This window comes from Diadema antillarum, unplaced genomic scaffold (assembly GCF_040938485.1).
Source record: "Diadema antillarum isolate AM-2024a unplaced genomic scaffold, OU_Dant_1.0 seq00000701_RagTag, whole genome shotgun sequence".
In the NCBI taxonomy this organism is placed as follows: domain Eukaryota; kingdom Metazoa; phylum Echinodermata; class Echinoidea; order Diadematoida; family Diadematidae; genus Diadema; species Diadema antillarum.
Window position 1 is genome coordinate 69,169 of NW_027271606.1, and position 19,538 is coordinate 88,706.

The window sequence follows — 19,538 nt, forward strand, 5'->3', positions numbered from 1 at the left end:
AGGTTTTTTTTTTGTGTCTGTTCAGATGGGGAGGGGTTGTTTGTTTTCCTTGAAAAGTATGATGTGCGTCTGCTGAATGTGTACAGAGCATTTCAGAATGCCTAGTCTTAGATGGGCTGGTTCTCAGACCCTGAGTTGTTCGAGTACATGCTTCCACAGAAATGCACTTAAAAGAGGGAGTGTTGTGCCAGCCACAGATAATAATAACATCTTTTAGGTAGCAGAGAATACATTTCCTGGCATCTCATTGCAATTTGCTATGCATTTTTTTATATGACTGCTATATAAAATTTCTTGTGTGTAGCAGTTGTTTTTTTTTTCTTCTTTTTCTTTTTACATAGGACTGTACAGAACTTTGTTTAAGTATTTTCCCTTTTAGCAGAACTGCTCATCAAATTTGAAAAGAAAAATTATTCCCTGGGTGGGTTTGGTGGTTTAGGATGTTTGAGGAGGGGAATGATGTCATTGCCACATGAGTCTGTAACCGTGTCCTTGGCATCAAATCGTTTCAGAGTTGAAATAATTTAGCAATGATGATCTTTGTCTGGCCTCACAACAGCTTTAGTGCATCCTCTCAGCATTTATTATGCCATTAATTCAATTCTGCGGTGGCTGATTGGAGTGAGGAAGAGGTGGGGGGGGGGGGTCATTTTGGGCAGATGATTAATAATTGAGCTCTATTGGCTGTCTGACATTAAAACACACAAACTTACTTCATTTTGATCTTCATGATTGATCTCACTTTCTAGGTTTCATTTCAAGAATTACCTACGAGTGTAATCTAATGTGCGCCACAGCATTTGTTATTGTATTGTTTTGTTGTTTTTGTAGGAATGTCTTGTTATAGGCATCATTCTGTGCTTGCATTTAATCTGTCCAGGTTAGCAACCCAGGTATTCTTAATATCAATGAATCTTTTATCCTGTAAATGTGTTGCACTGTAAACAACTATCATTTTTACGAATTCAAAATCATGAAATTGATAGCATCCACATGAATGAGAGTGCTCTGATATTAGAGTCCTACACAATTAATCTTTTCACCCTCTGTGTCACTACTGTAAACACCAGATATATGGTCTTAAAGTGACCGAGAAAAAAAATAGCTTGCTTTGTAGATTTAAAGAGAATGTTATTTTTAACCAGACCTGCTCTGCCTTGTAGAAACCAGACAAACATGACACACACTAATGCAATCCTCATTCACTGTAGTTTGTACACATGCCTTGGTAGAGAAGGAAACAGCCTGGTGTGTTTGCAGAAGTACAGGGGGAAACGGGACAAGTGGTATTTCAAGTACTCTGCTTTGGTCTGAATTAAGAGAGGTTGATGATGTAAAAAGCTAGAATAAAGTCCCAGTACACTGTATGTCCTAGGCGATTTTAAAAAGGAACAACAACATTTTGATGGAAACTGTCAGAGATCTCTTTAAATAAAGCTTTTTGTGCTAGGGTGTAAACCCTGTTTGCTACATTATTGTAAGACCACAATGCACGAGTGCTTTTGGAAGACATTCTGTTTTTTCAAGGCAATTGTATAACAGATATGCAGTCAGCACAATTGCATAGAAAATTCAAGCATTGCTGTAAAGTAAATTCTATGATAAAGCTTTATGGCTATTTTTCTTGCAAATGGGTCAGTGTTTAAAACTATTAGTGGAGGGTTGTGCGGTTTAGCAAAATATGCAGACTTATCAAGCATAATTGCATAGAAAATTCTATATTTCTAATTCTGAGTTGGGCCAGCAAACATGAAAAAAGAGTGAAGGACGCTCTTATGTGGGCATAGTAGACTGAATTCAATGATAAAGTGCAGGCCCTCCAAACATATGCTTCAGCACTTGCATAGTGAAACACACTGAAGATTTGAGGAAAATCTGCAAGTTATGTTACATTTTTTTTTTTAAAAGGCAGTAGGATACCACACATCTAAGTAAGATTTCAAGGATGCCTTAGATATGAAGGATACAATGTACAGGTGTTCTCTGCTCTGAACCCCTAATAGCAAGTAGACTTTTCTTTTTTATATCAATTTCTGCTCTATGGAAGGGAGTAGTAATCATTGATTAATTAACAATGTCATCAACATATAAGATGGTAGCAAGTAGTAGAATCTTTTAGAAAACTCCCATGGATTGTTCTGGTGCTAAAGGGTTAAAGTATTCTTGTATTTTGGTGCACTTTGTGTGTGCCAATCAACATGATTTTAATTGGTGAATAAAAATTACACCTTTAATATGTTTCAAGTACAACATAAATCACTGCACCCATTTGGCCCACGTCACAACCTGGTAAATATTAACATGTGCACCTGAACCGAGGAGTTAATTTCAAGCTGGTTTTGTTTACACAGGAAAATGCAGGTCTCATCAACTTGGAGTGGATCTTCCAAATACTTGCTGACTTCATCGACCGCGAACCCAAGCAGATCTACCTGATCGACATCGTGCCCAACCTCCGCTTCCTACTCAGATGCGGAGCTGTCACGTCCGACCCAGAGTACGAGCTCAAGAAGTTTGTTGCAAAGGTGAGCCCTTTTGTAACCACTATTGTTCTATTGGACATAATGACTTTCTATTGGGTTTAGTTCACAAATGTTGTGATTTCCTATGGCTGGACTCGCAAGATTAATTATGTGCCAATGTATTACCTCCTCTGCTACAGACATGCAACGTACATTTTGCCAGGGTGGAAAGCTGCATCATCTAGATCCAGTTATTCAAAGCAATATCATCTACTTGATTACCAATAATGGTATAGATAACAGTTTCATAACAAAAAGTCTATAAATAAATATTCAAAGTTTGAAGAACATGCTTGTGATGCCTGGTTCCAGTGCAAATCAAACTCCATCCCACTGCATTCCTCAAATGGCTTCTACAATCACTAATTAAAGTGTGTCTGCATTTATCGAGTCAGGATCATTCGCTGAAACTGTTGCACACTGTTGATATCAAGCTAGGTGCTAGTGATTCTGGACCCTTACTGTGCTATATTCAATGATTGGAACGCATGCTGGAGTGCTTTATTTCTTTAATTGCCACTTAGCACAGATGTCTGAAAACTAATTGTCAAAGAAAAGAGATTACCTAATCCTTCTAATCCCTATTGTGTCACCATGGCCTTCCTGTTGCTACACCAAAATTCATGGGTTTGCTAACTTGCTATTATTAGGTCAATTTTGGAGAGATCAAATATGAACGCTGATTTTTTTTTTTTTTTTTTTAGTTTGGCTAGTTAAAGGGATGGTATAGTTTTGGTTGAGATGGAGCTTCACGTTTCCAATTTTTTGTGAGATAATGAGAAACCTCTTATGAATTATTAAAGAGCATTCAATGGTAAGAGAAATTCAAAGACTTTTTGATGACAATCTGTTTTGAAATGGCAGATATATCCAGAAACAAATAGGTCCTGATAAAATGTGATACCCACCTTTTATTACGACCACTTTGTTGTGGGATATCTCAGCCATTCCAAAACCAATTTTCATCAAATAAACTTTGAATACCTCCTAGAAATGTATGTTCTTTGATATTTCATAAGTGGTTTCTAATCATCTGGCAAAAAGTTAAGATCTGAATCCTCCATCTAAACCAAAACTCTATCATCCCTTTAAGCTACATGCTTGGGCACACAAGGGTTTAACACTTTTTCGCAGGCAGAGGTGTCTGTGACCAGGTAGTGGTGTAATGTCAACCCATCTGACATACTTGTCACCTGTCTGAGATGATAGAGTAATCAGAGGATGACAGACTGAAAGTCACACTCTCATAGCTCTTACTGTGACATCACTCAGATAGTCTCATCTCTTAGCTCCTATTGTGACATCACTTTGATAGTCTCATCTCACCAGACTCTGGTGTACTCATAATTCTTTGTGTGCCACCTTCGCACACTCTCCTCAGTCAAAAGCTTGCCAATTACTTTCAAGTAGCTTATTTTGCTCAAATTTACAAATGCTCACACTCCAATTAATAAATCGCAATGCACCATGGTATGTAAAAAACCTCATAGCCATATCCTTATCATAGAATAATATGACATCACAGCAAATCTTGCAGTGTTCTCTGCAACTTCACTGTGCTACATATACTTTTCTACCATAAACACTTCTATCTAAAAGGTTGCATGATTCTGAATAAAAGAATGCTAGAATGTTTTTCAAAAGTGCTTTATATGTATGTTGCTGTCTCGGAATGATGTGGCATACAGGGGGTTTATGCCTTAAATTGGCGCACAAAGAGTTTAAATGCATTTTCACATTGTGTTTATTCTGGGGGTGTTTCATCAACAAGTTCGTCGGAGGTTTTCACCGACAAATTTGCTATCAGCCAATCAGACGCAAGGATTTCAGTAGCTTTTAACAGTTGTCAGTGTAAATCACTGACAAAAAGTTTCTTGAAACAGTCCCCTGGCTTTTGGTATAGATGAGTAGAACCAGGTGAAAAGAACAGGAAATGTTTCTCTCAATATCAGACATAAAATAAGTCTAATCATGTCTGATTTTGATGAAACTCTTTGCCACTCTGGTCGTCGGATTTCACTCAAATAGATAAGTTCAACTTGAACATGGAGTGTGATATTTCACTTTAAATCTCTTAAATTCCGAGAGCTAGCACGCCATGATTTGCATCTAAGATGGAATAATTTTCCAATTGAATAATTTCTTTATTCCCTACTTGTATGTAGTAAAACAAACATTGTTTTGCAGGCTCATTATATACTAACATTAGAGTAAGTACATGGGTATGCAAGAAGTTGCTTTATTAATTTACAAGTAAATTATATGGGAGTAGCAAATAAAATAGATTTGACAAAAACACATACAATGTTTAATTGTGGTTGATATGATATAATGCTATTATGATGTTCATCATGTTGAAGAAAAATGAGTGTGGGTGTGCAAGTGTGTGTGTGTGTGTGTGAACGAGCATTGGATGGAAATTAATGCACCATTGTTGCTTTAATATCATTATGGAACCTGTGACATTGAAGTTATTGTGTGATTATTGACTCATTAGAAATGATAACCTGTTGACCTTTGAGAACATTAAAAGGAGCAGAGCAGCTAGGGAAAACTGATGAATACATGGCAAGGGAAACTCAGCCAGACGTGCATGATCTATCAGACCATGTGAGCTCACGCTTACTGTGAAAATGAAAGATATCCCATTATGATTCTGTGTCCTCGATGACTTCTGATGTGAATAGGTCTTTACAGCACAACAAATGAAATAGTGTATCAAATGTGTCTAGTCATTTCATAGTCCCACTGGTTAAAGCTCAAGCAGGAAAAGGAAAAAAATGGTCTCACACTATCCTGCATGTCTTCAAACAGTCATATGAGGGTACATAGGATCTCTTGAGTCGAAACGGGTATAATTGATATACCTTCATTATGTACTCTTCTTTTCATTAATTGTACTTTTTTCATTGATTTACTTTGCACTATTCACACACGATATCCCCATGGTGGGTATATAAGCTATTGCTGGGTACAAGTGAAAATTGTTCATTTTGTTGCTTCATATATTTTGAATTTATTGTTACTCTGTTATCATGTTGTTGACCCCCGAGAATAACAGTGTAAATCAATCAAGGGGCTATCCCGGTAAAAGAATACTACTGGTAATAAATATGAATTTTCCATTTTTCTTGCATCCTTTAAGCTCAATTCCTCGAAAATCTTATTGGTTATTGTGATGTCACAACTGTCAAATCAGCTGATTTTTTTTTTCTTTTTTTTTAACTTTTTGATGTATTAAATTGGAAGCAAATTCCAGGTGATGGTGGATTATTGACCTTCAGAGAACTACATTTTGGCTTTAACCTGTTGAGGACAAGTCCCGAGTATACTCAGGCAGCTGTCTATTGGAAATTTGTGTTGTAGCAAAATCAAACTGTCCTCAACGGGTTGAGGGGAATTTGTAGTGAGTGCAAAAATAGATTGATAGAACACATCAGTGAGGTTTGAAATTAAAGGCACAATCTTTATCCAAATGTGTGAGTGCTTAAAGGTTGTTTGAATGTGTGGGTTTTTTTTCCACATACCATCAATAGTGTAGGAGGCTACCTGCTAGTGATGCTACAATAGTGGAATAAAAACAAATGTAAAGAGAATTGCATATATATTTTGAAAATTTTCAAACAGATATTATTTGACTTACAATTTATCATTCCCATGACAGAGAGAATATTACCCTTAACATTTCAGCAACAAGTCAGTGGAACATGTACTTTTCATTTTCTACTTTTAAATTGTAGAATTATCATTACTGTTTAATTACTGTGACATTGTGAATTATTGTAGGCTTGTTATCCAGCATTGACAACATTTGAATTTCAATCAAAACTCTACAATTTCATACTGTCAGACCGGATTGTCTGATCCTCCTGAAACTTGACTGATGTGTTCTGTTGTAATATTTCTTCCCTCTCTGAATCCAGTGTATGTTTGGAGTGAATTGCCCTTTAAAACGATTGTACGTGCAGTACATTGATCCAATCTCATGATCTGATCTCTACTTTGGTAAGGACAAACAGTCTGACAGACCCATTCCCCTAAAAAAAAAAAGACTACCTTCAGTGTATCCAAGGTCACAATCTGCTCTCTACTTCACTAACAGTCTCACAAACCCATAATAAGTAAAAGAATGTGCATGTACACGTATGTGCATGAAGATTACATGCATGAGTTGTCCTATGGTAGGCAAGTTGTTAGGTTAAATCTAGATCATGCTGTCTGGTTGTCATGGCAACCCTGTGGGCAAATGGGAATGCATAATGTTCAAATGCATTATGGAGTTGGTCTATTTGCTTGTGCATGTTTGCTATGGAGAGAAATCATCAAGGATGTGAAGGAGTAGGAAAAAGGTACAAAAAAAAAACTGTATCAAGGAAAAAACAATCTACAGATATTAATTGCTAGTGTATTGAAACAGACTGATGAAATGAGATAAAAGATATGGATGTTACTAGAAATGTCAATTGTTTATTTTCTACTTTTTTCTTGGTCATTTGGGTGCTGCAAAAGTAGATCTGCATTTAATGATATAAGACATGTTGTCATGAAATTACCAGGCACAAGGTATAGCTATGGATTAGAGATTAGCCCGTTGAAGATGAGTCCCGAGTATACTGGGGCAGGTGTCTATGGGAAATGCGTGTTGTAGGGAAATCAGCCCATCCTCATCAGGATAAGAAATAAAACTTTAACCCATTGAAGACTAGTCCCAGATATGCTTGGGTAGGTGTCAGTGGAAAATGTGTGTTGTAGCAAAATTAGCTTGTCCTCACTGAGTTAATGCAATGATTGTATTAGACCAATAAAATTGATCTTGCGTGGTTGATTGTCTGGTACATTAAAAAAAAAAAGATGGCAGGTGATATAACATTCATGTATTCAATCAGTGCATGTTTTTCTTATTTCCTGTTGAAATAGTCCCAGCGCCATTCAATATTACAAACAGTGTCCCAGCACGCGACTGAAGGAAATTGGTAGACAATAGAAAGGTTACAAAATAATAAACAAACAAAGGGAGACCGCCAGGCAGTGGGGGAGGGGGTGGGGGAGATCATACAGGAGCTTTCATTTCCTATGTGGCAACCATCTGTTCCTGTGCAGACCACATACAGTCTCTTTTTCCATGGGACAAAAGACATCGAGCAGTGGTGGTATATTGCCATCTCCCTGACGGCTATTGATTATAACTTCTCTGTGGACAGAATAAAATCCTTCAGGATTCTCATTATCAGTGTCTTGGAAATTTCAGAGATCTGACCAGCTGTCCTTTTCAACAGGTAGACAAGCCGAAATAAAGCAATATTCTATGAAGTGCTAGGGGAAAAATAAAGCAGTATTCCTCCTAATTATATACCTCAGGCAGGTGAACTATTTTCCGGATCTTGGAGATGAAAGTGGTTCCGTCAGTATGAAGGAGAATTGAGAAAATGAAGCATGAAAATTACTTCTATATTGGTCTGCATGTTTCTCCCTTTCCACATGAAATTTAATTTACATCACTTTATTTCTTACTTCTTGGTGGGGACTGTAAGCTATACATTACAAAGGAATACCAGTGAAACTGAATTTATGCACCGCTCTTTTTTTATAAGACTTGTTGATTAATACTAGGTACTTTAATATCACGGACATATGAATTTGAGTTCCTTAATGTAAAGCTAAGAATGCTATTGAAACCTGTGTGAATGAATGCTACTTTCATCTTTTATACCATTTTAGATTTAAAGTGTATCTGTACACAGAAATTTAGTTTTCTGACATTGTAGGTTATTGTACTGGTAATATCCCTATGAAATATAAGAGTGCAACGTTACTCACATACAGAGATATAGCAGTATATAAAGAGACATACAACTAGAGCAATCTCTAAAATGCAAAAAATTACATGCGCCTTGATCTGAGAGTAGTCTTCTGGCCTTATTGACTGCATTTGACTGCGTAGTCCAATAATTTTCTGTACGATCAGTGTACTACGATACTCTCAAAACACGCAAACGCACGCAAACGTCCACGTACGCAGCTAGGTTGGTGCTACCGTGCCATGCCGGACCAGGCAGCCACGGCAGCCATGGCTCGATGAGGCGATACCGATAGACAGTATTCGATATAGCTGTGTGCAGATGGAGGCAAACAAAGGAAACGCGTGCACACACCGATGGTCTACGCGCGGCTACTATTTTCAGATCTGGCTACTATTGCAGCCCGCACTAGTGTGTGCTGATCTACAAAATTAATATGTCACAGTTTGGGGCATTTTTTATGATGGGATAGAATTTTCTCTAGAGTTCTTAGGACATGCTCTCACACCTCTCAAATTTAAATTTTAGGGGAGAGATTCCCTTTAAAGCCTTAGCTATTAAAGTACATAATAAATCCTTACTGGAAGTGTAGCATTTTTCCTGCTGCTACAATGTATGCATAAGAAAGTTTGTGCTTTATTTTTCCCGTGACCATGCCAAAAGATTTCACATGATTGATTCCCGTGCTAGCACACATTGTATCTGTATCATGAAATGCACTGAGAAAGTAGTCTTCTGTGTATTTGTATGCAATTGAAAAAGAAAAAAAGAAAGAAAAGATGTGTGTGATTGAAAAGTGAAATATCAGTGTATATATGTCCTGTGACCTACCAAACTCAAAAGAAGTGCAAGGAAAGTCTTGTTTCCAGCATAGAAAATAATATCATGGTGTATGATAACACTTCCTTTATACTGCTGATATGAAATGTGGCTTTAAAGATCATGCTTACCATCAATATACCTTGAGTTCCATTCTGACTACGGTATTTTAGTTCTTCTTCTCTACATGGCACAATGCGTCTGGTTAATGCTGGTTGATGATTATTGATGGTTGCCGTGGGTGGACCAAAAGGGGTCGGTATCAATTTACCTGTTTTCCCAGGGTGGCGTGGCATGTTTTCAAATTTGGATGATACAGGGACAAGTTCTTGGCTAGGTCTGGATCTCATGGGACTCCATCTCATAATGTGTGATGGCAGTTCTCATTCATACATTGGTGTGTAAGCATTCCTGAACAGCTGTGATATAACTGATATCCTGGAGCCTCAATTCATTAATGCTGCCCGTGAATTTGTAAGCTCCTCTTATTTTTAAGAACTCATCTTGTATGAAAAGGGCATCAGGTAGAGGTCATGGTGTACATAGTATTGCATTCAACCCGATGAGGACGGGCTAATTTTGCTACAACATGCATTTCCCATAGACACCTGCCCGAGTATACTCGGGACTTAACCTCAATAAATCTTTCATTTCCCAGTGATTACTGGACTGGGTCTTCCACTGTTTTGCATACTAGTATAAACAATGAATTTGAGAGATAGTAAACAAATATACCACGCACTAGCTGAGAGGCTCTGTTGAAATCATGGATGTATCGAGGTGGCAGGAATAACACTATTTTCTGAGGGGTGCAGCACACCAAAGATAATTGTGCTATGTCCCTAACAAAAAAGTCCTGTGGTACTCCCTGTGGTACTTGTCGGTACCACACAATGTACCACACACTTGTAATGTTACCACAGGAACTGTGTGGTACTGTGCCACAGGCTTGTAGGGTACTCCCTGTAGTACTTGTCAGTACCACACAATGTACCACATAAATAAATGTTACCACAGGAACTGTGTGGTACTGTTTTACAGGCTCATGTGGTACTCCCTGTGGTACTGGTTGGTACCACACAATGTACCACACAAACATATGTTAACACAGGAACTGTGTGGTACTGTGTCACAGGCTCGTGTGGTACTCTGGGATATACCACAGGGCAGTACCACAGGACATTACCACAGGAAAGTACCACAGGACAGTACCACAAGACAGTATACACACAAATTGTCCTGTGGTATTTTGGGACGTATACCACACGACAGTACCACAGGACAGTACTGCATGAATTGTCCTGTGGTATTTTGGGACGTACCACAGGACACTACAACAGGAAAGTACCACAGGATAGTACCACAGGACAGTACCACATGCCTTGTTCTGTGGTATTTTAGGACGAACCACAGGGCAGTACCACAGGGCAGTACCACAGGAAAGTACCACAGGATAGTACCACAGGACAGTACCACAGGATAGTACCACAGGACAGTACCTCACGACTTGTCCTGTGGTATTTTGGGACGTACCACAGGACAGTACCACAGGGCAGTACCACAGAGCAGTACCACAGGACAGTACCACAGGAAAGTACCACAGGATAGTACCACAGGACAGTACCACACGACTTGTCCTGTGGTATTTTGGGACGTACCACAGGACAGTACCACAGGACAGTACCACAGGAAAGTACCACAGGATAGTACCACAGAACAGTACCACACGACTTGTCCTGTGGTATTTTGGGACGTACCACAGGACAGTACCATAGGAAAGTACCACAGGATAGTACCACAGGACAGTACCACACGACTTGTCCTGTGGTATTTTGGGACATACCACAGGACAGTACCACAGGAATTGTCCTGTGGTATTTTGGGACGTACCACAGGACAGTACCACAGGACAGTACCACAGGATATTACAACAGGACAGTACCTCACGACTTGTCCTGTGGTATTTTGGGACGTACCACAGGACAGTACCACAGGGCAGTACCACAGGACAGTACCACAGGAAAGTACCACAGGATGGTACCACAGGACAGTACCACACGACTTGTCCTGTGGTATTTTGGGACGTACCACAGGGCAGTACCACAGGACAGTACCACACGACTTGTCCTGTGGTATTTTGGGACATACCACAGGACAGTACCACAGGAATTGTCCCGTGATATTTTGGGACGTACCACAGGACAGTACCACAGGGCAGTACCACAGGACAGTACCACAGGATAGTACCACAGGACAGTACCACACGACTTGTCCTGTGGTATTTTGGGACGTACCACAGGACAGTACCACAGGGCAGTACCACAGGATAGTACCACAGGACAGTACCACATGACTTGTCCTGTGGTATTTTGGGACGTACCACAGGACAGTACCACATGCCCGAATTGTCCTGTGGAGTTTTGGGACGTACCACAGGATAGTACGACAGAAATTCCTGTGGTAATTTTCAATGTATACCACAGGAGAATACCGCAGGAACTGTCCGAAATCCCACAGGAAAATCATAATGTGGTGCTATTCCACACAGAAGTACCACACAGCATATTAAATTCGTAAGTACCACAGAAAAATGCTACAGGATATTCTTTTTTTTTTCTTAATATTTTATACCAGAGGACTATCACATCAGGAGAATGTCAAACAACAGTACCACACAGGAGTACCACACAGGAAAATTGTAAGGCAGAATCTACTGAAATTTATTATAAAAATACAAACAGAAAAGCACATATCAATATTCCTCAATTAATTGATAGATGAGTTATGCTGTGAATTATAGCAATTGATTTGCCATTACTTATCCTGTCCTATACTCCTACAGTATTACCTATTCAGTGAAAGTGCTGATGTAAAGCATGAGAAATTTCATAAGGACTTCTGTGGTACGTTACTCCTGTGGTACTCCTGTGGTACTCCTGTGGTACTCCTGTGGTACAAATTTTTACATAGCTCATGAATATTCATAAAAAGCACTCTAGATTTTAGAAAATACATATATGACTTAAAAAGTCAAAGTATTAATGATGGAACTTACTTTGAACTTTGTGAAAGATTGTCTAATTATGTTATGTTATTCCCAATATCATAGATATTGTTATGAAAGTGTAATTTCATATCTTGATAATAAAGTATAATCGAGTTAGTAACCATGCCTTAATGCTTTACGGATAGACGGCCATATATATATGTACTGATACGGTCGATGGCTACCTAGGAATAGAATATGACTATATAGATCTATTATAGGACTAGATTGGCACTTGGCCATTAGACTCTCGTTTGAGGTTATATGTTAGGAGTAGGACAGTTTATTAAGTAGGGCCATGTTTGTCCTGAAATCCATCACTCACCTATCAGGAATATTCCTTGATATGTGACTAAAATTCTCCCAGATATTTTTTTTTCAATCTATCCTGTGTGGTACTCTCCTGTGGTACCATGGAAATGCTGTGTGGTACTGCCCTGTGGTAATGCTGTGTGGTAATGATCAACCTGTGGTACTGTCCCAAAATACCACAGGACAGTTCCTGTGGTACTAGTCCTGTGGTACTGCCCTGTGGTACGTCCCAAAATACCACAGGATTTCCTGTGGTACTGCCCTGTGGTACGTCCCAAAATACCACAGGAATTCCTGTGGTACTGTCCTGCGGTACTGTTCTGTGGTACCGGTCCTGTGGTACTTTCCTGTGGTACTGCCCTGTGGTTTATACGTCCCAAAATACCACAGGAATTCCTGTGGTACTGTCCTGTGGTATGTCCCAAAATACCACAGGACAATTCCTGTGGTACTGTCCTGTGGTACTGTCTTGTGGTACTGTCCTGTGGTACTGTCCTGTGGTACCGTCCTGTGGTAATTACCACAGGAGTACCACAGGACTTTTTCGTAAGGGGTCTGTCACCAATGAACCCATAATTTCACTGGTGGTGCAATACAGTGAATGCTAAATTTCTTTTGTATGACTCATACAAATCTTTGATAAAATAGCTATAAATTGTTGAAATAAGATTGTTTACATTTCACAGTACAGATGATATCGTTGCGCTGTGAGGGATGCAGTTTACATAGTGGTTTATTACTGTGAAAGTGGATATTTTTGCGGTGTTAAAATTTTCACGCATTTCACGCATTTCACGCAACCAGAAACTAGCGCAAAAATAAAAGCACGCAAATATTTTTGATTGCTATATGTTCCTGTAGTTGATGTCTTGATCCCACGGAATTAAAAACATGTGAAACTCTTCTTACCCGGCCGAGCGCGAAAAATTAGTCACGCGAAAATATCCACTTTACAGTTTACTGATACCAATACAGTTACGCATACTAATGATGAAAAACCATTGATTGACAGCATGGTATAGTGCACTATACCATGAATGATATTACAGTACAGCAAATTTTTCTACAGCATTTTGTTTTCAACATCATCGACATCATAGCAACGTTATGTTTGGTCACATGACGCTATGTAGACCAATCACTGAACAGGATTTGATTAATGAGGGATACACTGTAGGTGACATTTATCGTTTGTATATTTGTTGTTTTGAAAGGGTCTCCTAATTTGATCCATGGTTAAAATGTGGTATTTACTCTATCCATCAATAATTTGAAATATTTAAAGAGGATTAAAGACAATCTCATAAACTTTTTGGCTTTTAGCTGAGATTGTTTGATAGTTTCTCTTGCCCATTTTCTTTAATGACTTGTCTATTTGTCTTTCATGCAAAAGTTGTTAGTACATTTGACTTTTGTATTTTTGCTGAACGGTTGTACTTTTTTACTGTTTTGCTTGTATTAGGTAAAACTCCTTGTTTCCTAAAAATACAAACTCTGTTCCTATGAGTATGATTCATTTGCTTTAAATTCTTTAACCAGCAATGAATTTCATAGTACTGTTCATGTGACCTTTTTGAAGTTATTGTGTAACTATATTTATACCATCTGATTTTGATTACAGGAGCAAGAGTAATCATTTTGTATTCTTTGTTGCTCTGAGTATTTAAGTCATAATTACTGAGAATAAGTATGATTTTAGTAATATATAGCATCAAGTGCGGCTGTGGCATTTGAAGTTGATTGTAATAGTAATGATGTTTGTATGATGTGTGTGCTCTTTTTTAAAAAAATACTGAATGGCCGTACTGCATATCAACTTCTGCAGAAATGATTTAAAGAGCTGTAGTTTTGACAGCATTTGCTGCCATTTGAATTATGCGCCCATGAGAACATTACATAAATACCCTTCAGAGATCCTCAGTTCCTAGTATATCATCCATAGAAATCTGTCCCATCATCTTCCAATAGTCTTTCACTCAGTCTTAACTCTGTCTTCTGTCTTTCATCATCAGCTTCAAAATTCACTCCCCTTCCATCAAACCACATTCCGGAATGATCTCCCATCCAGCACCAACACACAGGACTGTATGCAGCCCGTCAAATCCGTGTATTTACTTTCAATTGCCCTGCAATTATTTTCTGCGTCACCAGCTGCCGGAATGCCGGGGATCTGCATCCCAGGATTGCTCCTAGTGGTGATGAGAGAGCGGAACATTTTATAACCCTATCATGACCAGGAGCAGCTTGCTGGGATACAGTTAATCCTGAGAGGATTAAGAAGGAGGATGGGGAAGAAATTAACTTGCTGTACATCCCTCTTTTCCTGGAATATAGGAGCATTTTATCAGATTTACAAAGAGAAGAATGTTAATAGCGATGTGGATCAGCTCACAAATGTCATTGACATGCAAAGCTACACATGGTGCCCCAAGCATTAGGGAGTATAAACACTGTGATACTGTAATGTTGACATGTCCACAACCATGCAACTGATCTGTTGTCTATGAGCCCAAATTTCTCTTTGCCCATAAGATTAGTTGAAGGTTTCTTCTTTTGTGTCGGGTACATGTGTTTACAGAAGGCAAGAAGTGGAGTTTGTCTCTTCATTTAGGTAATGTCTGTCATATAGTTTGGTGTATTTCAAGAGTGGCAATAATCTCACCTCTACAGAATTTATGATCTACAGCCAAAACATAGTTCTCAGAAGGGCTCAGAATTCATCTTTCACCATTTGGAATTTACTTGCAATGTATCAAAAGCTCTACCTAGAAACTTGTCTGGCTGACCCAATTTACCAGGATAATGAGTTGTTTTTAGGATATTGAGATTAAGAGTGTAAAATAATTTCAATTGCATAACACAACTTTTATTCCTGAAGAGCCCTCAATCCCTGTTCAGTAGTGGATAGGTAGAACATTACATGTTAACTAAGCATGCCCTAGCAATCATATATCCCGACAAGCTGCATGCTCTTCACGCTCACATGGAAGATATGGATATTACTATGGCCTGATTTGTCAATTGTCTATGATAGATTATACCACCACAATCGCATTCTCAGATTGCAATACCATCAGTTTAGCTCTTAGGCTAATATTTTGTATTTTTATCATTGCCCAACTGAAAATTGTGATATCAAAGCATTATATCACTCATTTGTTTTGCAAATATGTGTGTGTATATTTTTGAGCAAATATTGAGTTTCGGCAGGTACAGATGTATATAACTATGTTTTTCCTTTAACTTCAATCCCCTCACCCCCCCTCCCCCCCCCCCCCCCCCCCCCCCCCCCCCCGAACACTGTATGAAATGATCTCCCAGGTGGGATATTGCTACAATTGTAACTTCAAGGAGAATTATACTTTCTTTTTCACCTCATTCTACTCCTATGGTTATTGACTGCATACTCAAGCACCCATCAAACTGTCTAGGAAGTTCCACCTGTTGAAATGAATGATGTATGGAGTATTTTATCCATTGTTGTTGTTGTTTGAGTTTATTTGGCTTACTATCTCTCCCAAATAAGAATAATTACACCAAATTTTGTATACAAATTGATTTTAATTCCAGTTACAACGATATGAAAAATTCAAGCTGCAACATTATCCGCTCTACGTATTTTTATTGTTTATTTGTTGGGTTATAACAAAATTTCAATATAACGAAAGATAACTGCCAGTCCTGAGGACTTCGTTTAACAGGAGTCCAGTGTAAATAATTTCTTTCTATGTTTTCATTATTATCATTACAAATAATTTTGAAAATATCCTATACATAGATAATGATTGATTAACAGTCCCCTTCACTAGCCCTGGTTCAAGTTGCCTTTTGGCAATGCATTATTTAGTATTTTACAGGGAGAGAGTTGTATCATCATATGCTTCTCTTTCTTTCTTTCTTTCTTTTTCAGTACCCGTCATACTTTGCCCTAAATCTGGCAATAACTGAGAACAAGATCCTTGAGGAGGCCAAAGCTCACGGTGCTAAGCATCCTGACAAGATGAAAGAAGGGGGCCAGAGTGATGAGGCTGACTCGTCAAGACTAGCGGTGAGAAATGGTGCCTTGGCCTTGAGCAGAGACTATTGGCTCTACATGCAAGCAAGACCGTGGTGTATTTTTAAAGGGATTGTATAGTATTGATGGAGATGAGAATTGGGCTTTTAACTTTTTGCGAGATACTTAGAAACCACTTATGAAATAGTACAGAGCATATCATTTTAAGAGGAATTCAAAGTTTATTAGATGAAAATCGGCTTTGGATCGCTGAGACATCCAAAAACAAAGTAAAAAAAGTGATCGTAATAAACGGTGGGTCCCACCTTTTATTAGGAATGCTCTGATTTGGATATCTCAGCCATCTTAACACCGATTTTCATCAAACAAACGTTGAATCCCTCTTTGAATTACATGCTCTTTCATATTTCATGAGAGGTTTCTCATTATCTCACAAAAAAAAAAAAATTGGAAACCTAAAATTAGGTCTATCCAAAACTATACGCTCCCTTTAAAGGTCCTAGAAATAATCATCTTGAAATATTGACCAATCTTGAGATGGTATGGCGTTGATATCCCAGTGGGACTGAGATATCAGCTATGACTTGAATATTTTACAACAGTCAGCCCTCCTTTGAAATGTTCCAAAGTCAGGTTAAAATATAAGATTGAGCAGAGAAGAAAGCAGTAACTTCTTTTTTTCTTTTTCAAAACAGTTGATAATGAAAATTAAGTCATATGATATAAACCACAAAATCATTGGCATTTTTACAGAAAATATTGTCAAAGTAATTGTTTCTACTCAGCTTATCATATTTGTGATGGTGTAGTCAGATAAATCAAAGCAGTCTATGTATGATGCTGTTTATGATTAGTGATTAATGCTGATTATTTCCATCTTTTCTGGTCATAAACAGAGGAGAAATCTGCTATACCAGAACAGCGTCAAGGCGTGGCTGAATTACTTCCGCAACGAGCACCGGTTGGTCACGGTGGATGTATCCTGTGGCGTCGGCGACCTCATCTGGCACCGAGTCTGCGACTTCTTTGGACACGACTTGGAGTTCCTACCCAATAAGACAGTCAACACAGTTGTCCTCTTTGCTTTCGGTGAGCATGTAATATTAGCCTCCAGACAGTGTTTACAAGATTCTCATGGCCAAATTACGGTAGTCACTTGCTCAGAGCACATCAAGCATAAAAGCTAACTTTCCCCATCGAACATGAAGGTGAATAGCTAGTACACAAACACGTTTTGATACCAACCATGTGAACTCCCAGAGGTTCTTCATTAAACCAACAGTTTTGCAGTTTCTTATTATATGCAAGCATTGGATCAAATCACACATCTATTAGTATCCGAACTGTGGAATATGATAAAAACTAGTGAATGCATGGTCATCATGTGTGCAGTTGAACAATATTTGGCATGAAACCAAAAAGAGAGAGAGACAGGATGCTATGTTCAACAAGGTGACCAACAGATTAAATAGAGCATCTCATCTTTCACCTTACACACAGTCTTGATTCATTGTACTTGTGTACTATTGTATAAAGTGTCTACAAACAAAGATTCATTTTGTCCAGGATTGATGATGACAACTCATCTGTTGTTGTCAGTGTTGTTACAGAGATGGTTATATCATACTAGGGTCAGCCTGCTGGTCAGCCTGCTGGTCAGTGGTGAGGGAGGGGGAAATGGGCATTGGGTAGCCACAAATCCAAAGTAATTTGTTCAGTATTTGATGGCCAGGCTTGAACAGTAATTTTGTGACAAACTGTTGGACGTTTTAATGATTCCGTCTTCCCTTTTTCAGCTCCTTTCTGGCTGCTAGCTAGCATTTTGCTGTGGCAACTGTAAATCAAAAACTAATCAAGGGACTCTTTGATTTCTGTGCAGTTTTTCATATTGTGTCTCTGAGCATACTTGAAAAAAGGTGAAATCAGGGTCCCTTTTCATAAGGGATCGCTAACGGATTCAATTTCAGGAGAGATACAAAATTTCTTTTATGAGTGGTTCCTACTTTAAATTGTCTGACATATTCTGTTTCCTGGCTGTGCACTTGGTCTCACCTTCGACCCCTGTCTTTGACCTTTGACCTCTTCCTCATCACAGATAACTATGACTACTCAACAATAGATCTACAGCGATACCACATGGAACTTATACACCTCAAGAGCATCTTACCCAAGCCTGACATGTCCGTGGTGAGTGCCACAGAACTCAGTGACATCTCATACAGCTGCCAACTTGTAGTAGTAATTAGCAGTAATTTCAGCATGTGTGACTACTGCTTTTGCCTGCGTAAAATCCTGCACATTAGTAACTTTCTATGATAAATATGCCTTGTTCCTCTATGCACAACAACCCACCATTAGTAATTTTTATAAGAATGATTGGTAGATTGTACACAGACATGTTTGCAGTTATGCATACTGATAAGAAAATAAGAATAAGGTCAGAATGTGTCTTACAATTGAATTGTGTTCAAAAAATATTTATATATAGATATGCCATTTTTTCAAACTGCCCTGAAAATGGTAAGTGAAGTACTTCAGCATAACGAAAAACAAAATTATATAGTGATAAAGAAAACCTCATCAGACAAAGTTGCAGTGATTTCAGAAGGTTCAAATGGGGGAAAAATGGTTAACTCTATGTGTGGCAACTTCACTTTGACTCAATCAGCAGCTTGTCAACTTTGTATACTTTGCTCAACTGTACAATCACTCACAAACTGATCAATAAAAGCCACAGTACATTGAAAGTGCCATGCTCATTGTTTTGCAGCAAAATTTACATCACAGCAAAGCTTGCAATTTTCTCTAAAACTTTGCTGTACAGCATTTACAAGCATTAACATTTCTATTCAGATTGGTGTTTGTGTCAGATCACATATTAGCATTTTAGTTTTTCACAACATGAATGTATATCATAATGACAGTACAGATATTAAATTATGATCTTGAGTAGATGTGAATGTACCATCTCTTTTTTTCACAGAGAGTTATCATAGTGTTGACCGATTTGCTGATCTGGACACAGG

At 38.4% G+C, this 19,538-nt stretch overlaps 1 protein-coding gene across 1 annotated transcript in view; it reads left to right on the forward strand.

Moving 5' to 3' along the window:
* LOC139737711 (uncharacterized) overlaps positions 1–19,538 on the forward strand; it is an 81,828-nt gene that overhangs the window by 54,526 nt on the left and 7,764 nt on the right. The window contains exons 3-6 of the mRNA XM_071648386.1: positions 2,352–2,525; positions 16,408–16,545; positions 17,409–17,601; positions 18,608–18,699. Coding sequence (XP_071504487.1) covers positions 2,352–2,525; positions 16,408–16,545; positions 17,409–17,601; positions 18,608–18,699 — 597 coding nt within the window. The remainder of the gene's footprint in view (positions 1–2,351; positions 2,526–16,407; positions 16,546–17,408; positions 17,602–18,607; positions 18,700–19,538) is intronic.